The following is a 9,312-nucleotide window of genomic DNA, read 5'->3' on the forward strand; positions in this document are numbered from 1 at the left end:
CCCCCAGCTGGCAGAGAACTCAGGAGGCTGGGCTCCTTTCACTCACCTTCTTCAGGGGGGGGCAATGTGGGCTCCTCCTCTGGGGGGGGCTCCCCCAGCAGCTCTGTAAGACCCGGGCACAGTCAGAGACCCTGCCCCCCACAGCAACCAGTGCTCCTAGGGCCCCCCTGGGCACTTGCAGGCAGTCTAGAGCCCCCTAGTGGCACCCATTGACCACTGCAGCCTCCAGATGCAACCCTGGCACCCCTTGAGGGTCTCCGCTGGCCAATGCAGGGTGTCCCCTAGAGTGCCCCTCCAGGCAGACCTGCTGGCCCCCAGGGGCACCCCACTGCTATTGCCTTGGATATAGAGCTCCCTAGTGGCCCCCTGTTGGCTACTGCAGGCTTCAACTGGGCAAGTGCCCTCTGGGGGGCCCCATTGGCCTAGCGCCCACCCCCCCGCAGGCACCGTGGGTGGTGATGTGCAGCTCCGGGGTGGGCGGGCTCTCGCCCAGGGCATTGCGGGAGGTCACAGCCAGGCTGTAGGGCATCCCCGGGTGGAGCGAAGTGAGGGTAAAGGCGGATGCGGCCCCTGGAAACACATCCACGTAGGAGGCACTGGGGGCCCCTGGCCAGCGGTACCTGGAGGTTGAAAGGGGGCAGGGTCAGGAAGACAAGCTCTGCCCACTTCTCACAGGGCCCCAAACCCCTGCACAAAAGCCACACCCCCTGCTGGCCCCATAACCACAGAACCCTGCCCCTTCCATGCCAAGCTGTGTCCCAGCCCCAAGACCCTTGCCACCTCTGGGCTATGCCCCGCCCCCATAGGGCTGTGAACGCCACCCCCTGCCCTATTAGCCCCACCCCCATACCTGATTCGGAACTGCTGGCGCAGCCCCCCATCGAAGCCAGGGGTCCAGGCCAGTGACACAGAGGTGGGGGTCACCCCCACAACCTGCAGCCCTGTGGGAGGGTCGGGGTGGCCTGGGGGGAGAGGGGGAGTCAGACCGGTGCCCCTCACTCCTGACCCATAGCCCCAACTTATCCCCATAGTGCCCCTCACTCCCAACCCACAGCCCCGTACTGGTGCTGAGCAGCTGGACGTCCAGGCGGGCACTGCCAAGAGTGTTGGCCGCAGTACAGATGAACATGGCATAGTCGGCCGCAGCACTGACGTTGGCGATGACAAGGTCGCTGCGGTACCACGGCCCCTCCCGCCACGAGCGCGTGGAGTACCTGGGGACCAGGAGCAGAGCCCCACTCCTTTCTATTCAGCCCCGCCCATTTACATCCAGCCACGCCCCTTTCCATTCAGCTCCACCCCTTTCCATTAAACTCTGCCCCTTTTCCTTTAAGCATCTCTTCCCTCCACCCCTTCCCTGTCCTCCACACCCTTCTCCCCCTAAGCCCCCTTCTCCCAGGCCGCACCCCTTACTCTGTGCCCCACTTCCTGCCCTAGGCCACCCCCTTCTGCCTTTAGCCCTGCCCATTCCTCCCAGCTCCTCCCCTTATGGTATTATCGGGCCCGCCCTTTTTGCTCCAGGCCCCAGCCCTTTCCCCTATGTCCTTCCCCTGCCCACTCCTTTCAAGCCCCACCCCTTCCCACCGCTCCACCCCTCTTTATGCCCTGCCCCATCCCATGCCCCACTCTTCTGTCAAACCCCAGCCCTTCCGCATGCTCCGCCCTTGTCCATGTCCCTCCCCTTTCCCCATGCCCTGCCCCATGCCCCCGGCCCCACCCCTCCCTGTACCGGGGCTCTTCCGGGTCCAGGGCAGTGCCATCCTTGGTCCAGCTCAGCTCCACGCCTGGGACCCCCCGGGCCCGACAGCGCAGCACGGCCATGGCCGACCCGTCCCCTGGCACTGCCACCTTCTCCCAGCCCGGGCCTCGCTCCAGCTCTGGGGGGACTGGGGGATGGAGATCTGTCAGGCCACGCCCCTGCCTCTGCAAGTTCCGCCTCTTTCCAGGAGGCCCGCCCCAGCGACCCTCTCCTCCTGAGGCTCTGCCCTTTCAGGAGGCCCTGCCTCCCCAGATCACTCCCCCCACCCCCGAAAATCCACCCCCTCTGGAGGCCTTATGCAATCCATCCAGCCCTAAAGCTCCGCCCCCTCTGGGGGCCCCACCTCCCTAACTCATTTGCCCTGCTTGAGGCCACGCCCCAACCATCCCTGAGGCTCCGCCCCTTTCTAGAAGCCCTGCCTTGCCTTAGACCCTCCCCCTCCTGATGCTCCACCTCCTTCAGAGGCCCCTCCACCTCCAGGGACCTTGCCTCTGTGGAGGCCCCACCTCTCCTGAGACATGACTTGGGAGGCCCGCCCCTCTGTTGGCCCCGCCCCTCCTAGAATCTACCCCTGCTCTGGAAGGCCCCGCCTCCTCCCTGTGGCCCCATCCACTCTCTAGGCCACACTCCCTCCCTGGCCCTGCCCCGGGCGCACAGTGGACGATGAGGCGGGCACTGGCGCGGGCTGGTGCTCCAACCCCGTTGTCCACACGGCACTCATAGCGCCCAGCCTGGTCACGCCGCGCCGCCGGGACCCGTAGTCGCCCCACGGCACCCACCGCCACCGCCTCCAAGTCGTCCAGGTCCCGCTCCTCTGGACCCTGCCGGGAGGGCAAAGATCAGGGGGCAAAGATCAGGGAGGCCTGGGATCAAAGGAAGGCATGTGGGGGGTCAAGGAGGAGAGACAAAGGTGGGGTAAATGGGGTGAGGGTAAAAGGGCCAGAGTCAGAGAGAAGGGGATCAGAAGGAGATCAAAACTCAAAAGGGTACTAGAGTCACAAGAAGGGGTCAACGGGCTTAAAGGTGAAAAGGTCAAAGGGAAAAGGGTCTGCAGTATGTGGGTCAAGGATCAAGAGAAAAAGGTGAAACGGCAAAGATCAGAAACAACAGGCACCAAGGCATCACAAGAAGGAATCAATAGGGTTAAAAGTCAAAAGGGGAAGGGTAAAAGGTCAGCAGTAAGGGGGTCAAGGGTCAAAAATGGAGGACAAGGATCAGGAGGGAAATGCGAAAAGGCAAAGGTCAGAGAGTGAAGGCATCAAGGGATCACAGGGAGTCAATGGGGTTAAAGGGCAAAAGGTCAAGGGAAAAGGGTAAAAATCAGAGACAAAATGGGGAGTAAATGGAGGCAGGGTGAAAGGGCAAAGGTCAGGGACTATAAGGTCATGGGTCAAAGGGGGTCAAGGGTCGAAAGAGCAAGGGTCAGACAACACAGGGCTGAGTAGGGCCTTAGGATACTGGGCCAGGGTCAGGGGGCCAAAGGTCAAGGTTAAAGGCAAGGAAACAAAGGGCACAGCAGGTAGGGCAGAGACAGCCTGCCCAGGGTCAAAGGTCACTCTTGGGGGCACACAAAGGACAGCCTCCTCGAGGTCAAATACACCATGGCTAGGACCAAGAGATCCAAGGTCAAATGTTCTGTCCCCTTTGCCTCCCTTAAAGGTCATAGCCAGGAGGCAGCAAAGGTCCCCTTGAGGCTTTCCCAGGTCAAAGGTCAGCAACTTTGGGGTCAGGGGCAGAGTTAGAGAAAGGGCACCAGGGGGCAAAGGTTGTGGAGAAGAGCCGGCAACTGGGAGAATGGCTGAGGGTTGGAGCAGGGGGCAGAGGCTGGGCTGGACACGGGGCAAAGGTCAAAGGTCGTCCCCCCACCCCTGAAATCCTCCCAACTGCCCCCCCCCATCCAGGTCCACTGGAACATGCCGGGGGGGGCTGGGACAGCGTCAGCCATGCAGACAATCTCGGCGGCGGCCCCTTCGGCCACCACCATCGGGTCACTCAGGCTGCGGATGGACGGCGCATCTGGGGGACGGAGTCAGGCCTGAGGGTGGGGCCAAGATGGGGGTGGGGCTAGGGAGAGGGGCGGGGCCATGGAGTTGGGAGAGCAGGGTCACAGCCATCGGGGTGGGGGGCAGGACCAGAGCAGAGGTCCAATGTGTGTAGTCAGAGTGGGGGGCGGGGCCAAGGCAGTGGGGGCAAGGTTATAGGAGTAGGGGTGGGGCCAAGGGAAAGGTGCTGTAGGAGGTGGGCTATGGCTGGGGGGGGGGGAGGAGGGAGCGGGGCTAGAGCTAAGGAAGAGGGGGCGTGGCTGGGACCTGGGGGTGGGGTCAAGGTTGCGGCAGGGCCAGGGCAGAGGGGGCAAGGCCAGGGGCTCACAGTGGACAACGAGGTGCAAGAGGGTCTCGTTGGCGCCTTCCTCGTTGCTGCACTGGGCGCGGTAGGGCCCTGCATCCGCCCGTGTCACATTCCACACAGCCAGCGACTTCCCCGGGCCCACCTGGTGGTGGCGCGGGGACCCCTCTGTGGGCAGGGGCAGGTCAGGGTCACAGCCCTGGTGCCCCTCACTCCCAATCCCAGCCCCCCTTATACTCCCGGTGCCCCTCAGTCCCGACTCGCAGCCCTGCCTTATACCCCAGTGCCCCTCACTCCTGACCCGCAGCCCCGCTACCTGGAATCAGGTCCTTGCCCCGGAAACTCCAGGTGCAGGTGAGGTCAGGGGGGTTCCCAGACACCAGCAGGGGCAGCTCCACCGCTCCATGCTCCTGCCCCACCACCAGCCCCGGCTGTTCTGCAGAGAACTCGGGAGGGTCTGAGGACAGCAGGAGAGGTATGAGACCTCCCCAGGCACCCATCACCCACTAGGAACCCCTGGGCTATTGCAATGGGTCTTGAGCCCCCTAGTGGCCCCTGTTGGCCACTGCAGCCTCCAAATGCAGCCCTGGTGTCCCCTGGGGGTCTCTGTTGGCCACTGCAGAGCACCCCAAGAAGCCTAGTGCCACCCCATGGCCACAGCCTCCCCCCAGAGGAGACCCAGCGCCCCCTAGTGGCCCTCCAGTGCTATTGCAAGGGCTCTAGAGCCCCCTAGTATCCCCCATTGGTCACTGCAGGCTGGCTAGATGCAGCCCTGGGGAGCCCCATTGACCACTGCAGGCACTTCCCAGCCCCCACAGGGCCTCACACTTGACGTCCAGCTGGTAGAAGGTGTTCATGGCCTCTCCCAGGATCGGGCTCTGGGCCTGGCAGGTCACTCGTTGGCCGTTGTCAGTTGTCGACACCACAAGGGAGACTCGGCCTGAGGTAGAGATGCCACCGTACTCAGCAGCCCGGCGACCCAGGTCCGTGCCCTGCAGCCTGGAGTAGAGGCAGGAGTGAGGGGCATCAGCAGGGATGGTGGGGGGCACAGGTCTGGAGTGAGAGGCATCAACAGGGGGGAGCCCAGGGGGCTACAGGTTGAGAGTGAGGGGTACCAGCAGGGCTGGTGGGGTAGGGGGCTGTGGGTTCAACAGTGAGGGGCACTGGCAGGGCTGGTATAGGGTAGGGGGGTGTGGATTGGGAGTGAGGGGCACCGACAGGGCTGGAAGAGAGTAGGGGGCTGCAGGTCAGGTGTGAAGAGCACCAGTGGAGCTGGGGAGGCCCGGGGGGATCTGACCTCTTGCCCTCCTTGAACCAGGTGATGGTGGCAAAGGGGTTGGCGCTCCCGGCCACGCAGGTCAGGGTCAAGGCCTGGCCCCGTCGCACCTCAGGGGGCGAGGGTGTGATCTTCACCTGGATCGGAGGGACTAGGGTGGGGGGCAGGTCAGAGTTGGAAGGAGCCCTTGGCATCTGGGCCCCCAACCCCCTCCAGCTCCCCGCCCCAGCCCCCACTCTCCTCCCAGAGGACCCAGGCATCCGGGCACCCCCCCACTCACACTGGACGCGCAGGCGGGTGAGGGCGCTGAGTGGGGCCCCCTTGGCGTCATTGGAGGCATTGCAGCGATAGGCTGCCATGTTGTCGCTTGGGGCCGCAGTCAGCAGCAGCTCCTTGGAGACTGTCCGGCCCGAAGACACCTGCGTCCCTTCCCGCAGCACCCGGGAGTCCTGGTGGGGGGGCGGGGGGCAGCTCTGGGTGGTGAGGAACAGCCCCAAAGGCAGCAACCCTGCCCCCACAAACTCCGCCCCAAAACCCTTCAAGCCCCGCCGCTGGTCTCAAGCTTTCAAGGCCCATACCCAAGCCCCACCCCCAAACCTTCAAGCCCCACCTCCATGCCCAAGCCCTGCCCCAAACCTTCAAGCCCCAATCCCCAGGCCTTCAGGACCTGCCCCTAGCTCAAGCCCTGCCCACAGGCATTGAAGTCCCTCCCCCCAGGTCTCAGGCCCCACCCGCACCTTAATCCAGATGAGGCGGGGGGTGGGGCTCCCACCGGTGACATAACAGCGCAGGCGCAGCACGGTGCCGGCCCTGAGGGGTGGCTCTGGGGGCGGGACCTCCAGCCAAAGCCGCTCGGGAGGGTCTGCCATTGGTGGGGAGTGCCTCTCAGTCCCTGCCCTGTTGCCCAGAAGCCCCACCCCACCCAAAACCCCACCCTTTCCCCTTAACCCTGCCCCTTCCCTCGTGTCTCGCCTCACCCCTTTCACTGACCCCCATCCTTTCCCAGGCCCGCCCTTTCCCATTAACCTCGCCCCTTTTCTCCAGCCCCGCCCCTTCCTCTTTAACCTCACCCCTTTTTCCCTTAGCCCTGCCCCTTCCCACCTAGCTTTCCCATGAGCCCCCCCTCTCCGCCCCCTCTGGCCCTGCCCCTCACAGGTGATGGCGAGCACGAGGCTGGCAGCACGGGAGAGGCGCAGGGCACTGTTGAAGGCCTCGCACGTCAGGGCCAGGCCGTCCGCGCTGCGCCGTGCCAGCACCGACACGTTGGACACCGTCACCGCGCCGCCATGTGCGTCCTGCAGGACCCAGGCATCCAGGCCACCCCGGTAGGTCAGGGGACCCAGGTGTCTGGAGTTCCCTCGCCCCACGCCACCACATCAGGGGACCCAGGCATCCAACCCCGCTCCCCAAAGCAGGGGACCCAGGCATCCGAGCCCCCCCCCCCCCCCAGCAGGGGACCCAGGCATTGGAGCTCACCGGGATGATACTGCCATTGGAGGGGGGCAGCTCGCGCCCCCCCAACCACCAGCGCAGCGCTGCGGGGGGACGGCTGGGCCCAGCCGAGCACGACAGGTCCAGGGTCCCATTCTCAGGTGCGCTGCCCACGCCATGCAGCATCACCTCGGCTGGCGGGTCTGGGGGGGCACCTGGGGGGGTCAGTGCTCGCAGCTCAGCACTGCCCCGTGGTCCTCGGGCTGCACCGTCAGGATCAGGGTGCTACGGGAGGCCCCAGCCCCCCCGGCCGTCGCCCAGGTCGTGGACACCACGGCCCCCGCCTGGGAGACATGCAGCCTTGTTGGTGCCCCTCCCTCCGAACCCGCAGCCCCTTGCCGGTGCCCCTCACTCCCAACCTGCAGCCCCCTGTCCCCCAGCCCTGCTGATGCCCCTCCCTCCCGATCCACAGCCCCCCCCCATACCTTTATCCACTGCAGCGTGGCCAAGGGGTTCCCCCCCACGGAGACACAGGTCAGCTTCAGGATTTCCCCAGCCTTGACCTCTGACCTCTGCAGCCCCTCAATGGTGGGCGGCTGGGGTGGGTCTGGGGGAGGGGACACAGTGGGGAGAGCAGTGAGGGGGGCTGGCTCTGGGGGTCCCCGCTTGTAGCAAGGCAGTAGGATGTGGGGGGGAGAGGAGCTCCTCAATACTTATTGGCTTACGGGTCAATGAGAAGATGGCTTATATAGCGGGGTTTATGGACTACTGATTGAGGGGTCAATTTATATGCAGCGACCAACCAGAACCCTTCTTCACTCTGACTGGGAGACCAACCAATGAGAGGACAGCTTATATACACAGACCAATGGGAGGTCTTCTCAAACATCATTGGCCTAGAGATCTACCAATGAGAGACCAGTGTATGTAGATGAGTGGCCATGATGACTCCCAGACTTAGGGACCAATGGCTGAGAAATTGGGTTATATAAAGGAGCCAATGGAAGGTTTTGATAGCTCTCATTGGTTTAAAGCTCCAGTAATGAGAGGTCAGCTTCTATACAAGCACCAATTGGAGGTCTTCTTAATGCCTATTGGTCTAGAGGTCCAGCAATGAGAGGTTGACTTCTATACAGGGACCAATGAGAATGAAGATGAAGAGGCAACTTATACAGAGGACTCTCACTGGGTCAGTCCCATGATACCATGGGCCAATGGGAAGTTTTCTCAACCCTCATTGTTCTAGTGGTCCACAAATAAGGGGGTTGCCTATATACAGCATTCTCCAACTGAGTTAATTAGGGTACTGGGAAGAACTGGGACGTAATGGGAGACCCCATGGAAGAGGAGAGGGGGATGAGGAGGTAGGAGGCTGGGCCCCACCCCCCTTAAAGGGCCAGGCCACTCACAGAGGATGTTCATGATGAAGCTGCTAAGGAGGGGAGTTGAGATGGCCTCGTTCAGGGCCTCGCAGAGCAGGCGGCGCCCATTGTCCAAGATCTCAGGGGTGAACCTGGGGGTGATGACAGGGTTAGGGGCACCGGCAGGGCAGGGGGGCTGTGGGTTGGGAGTGAGGGGCACCAGGAGGCTGAGGGGCTGTAGGATGGAAGTGAGGGGCGCTGGAGAGGCGGGGGTTGCGGGTCAGGAGTGAGGGGCACCGGGGAGTGGGTAGGGGACCCCTCACCTGACTGTGGCCTTGGTGGTCGACAGCTTCTCATGGGACCCTGGCTCCACATGGGACGAGGCTTCAGGGAGGGGCTGGTCCCCTGGAGTGGGGCATGGTCAGAGGGGGCTGGGAACCTGAGACCCCACCCCCTTCTCCCAACTGAATGGCCCCACCCCTGGCTCAAAGTCCTGCCCCTGCCACCCCTTTAGGCCCCCCTCCTTTCCTTTGACCCTGCCCCTCAGCTGCTGAAGCCACGCCCACCCTTTTGACTCCACCCCAGGCTCCTTCTAGCACCGCCCCATCCCACTATGGCCCTGCCCCCAGGCTCACCACGGGCCAGGGTGACCTGGGCGGGGGGCTGGGCGTCGGGGGCGCTGCATGTGACTGTCTGCTCCTCTCCTGCCACCCACGTCACGATGCTGTCAGGCTTCTGCTCCGTGAACACGGGGGGCTGTGGGGGCACTGGGGAAGGGGCAGGGGTCATTCCCAGGCTCTGGCCCCACGGCTGCACCCAGGCCCCACCCCCTGCTTCTCATTGCAAGCCCCTTCCCCAGATAGGACCCACCCCCTGTCCCTCCCCACTGCCTCTGGCTGGACCCCAATTAGGGAGGGGCTTAGGCAGGGCACAGGGAAGGGGGCATGGCCTGGCCTTGATGGGGGAGGGGCTAGGTCAAGAAGGGGGTGTGGCCTAGCTTGACAGGGTAGAGCACAGTGGGAACAGGGGGCGTGGCCTGGCTGGGATGGGGTAGGGGCATGGGTGTAGCAGGAACTGCATGGCCTGGCTTCTCCGTGGGGGCAGAGGGTGGGGGGGTGTGGGCGAGGGGGCGTGGTCTA

The 9,312-nt window shown here is 63.9% G+C and overlaps 1 protein-coding gene across 1 annotated transcript in view; it reads right to left on the minus strand.

Annotated features, from left to right (window-relative positions):
- Positions 1-9,312, minus strand: part of NPHS1 (NPHS1, nephrin) — a 13,108-nt gene that overhangs the window by 1,442 nt on the left and 2,354 nt on the right. The window contains 22 exon segments of the mRNA XM_025192371.1: positions 47-103; positions 448-620; positions 851-962; positions 1,063-1,214; positions 1,730-1,981; positions 2,103-2,106; positions 2,226-2,585; positions 3,659-3,775; positions 4,130-4,273; positions 4,422-4,562; positions 4,932-5,104; positions 5,403-5,532; positions 5,662-5,830; positions 6,119-6,243; positions 6,535-6,676; positions 6,858-7,036; positions 7,039-7,156; positions 7,298-7,419; positions 8,222-8,325; positions 8,497-8,578; positions 8,809-8,942; positions 9,184-9,192. Coding sequence (XP_025048156.1) covers positions 47-103; positions 448-620; positions 851-962; positions 1,063-1,214; positions 1,730-1,981; positions 2,103-2,106; positions 2,226-2,585; positions 3,659-3,775; positions 4,130-4,273; positions 4,422-4,562; positions 4,932-5,104; positions 5,403-5,532; positions 5,662-5,830; positions 6,119-6,243; positions 6,535-6,676; positions 6,858-7,036; positions 7,039-7,156; positions 7,298-7,419; positions 8,222-8,325; positions 8,497-8,578; positions 8,809-8,942; positions 9,184-9,192 — 2,999 coding nt within the window.

This window comes from Alligator sinensis, unplaced genomic scaffold (genome assembly GCF_000455745.1).
Source record: "Alligator sinensis unplaced genomic scaffold, ASM45574v1 scaffold113_1, whole genome shotgun sequence".
Classification (NCBI taxonomy): Eukaryota; Metazoa; Chordata; order Crocodylia; family Alligatoridae; genus Alligator; species Alligator sinensis.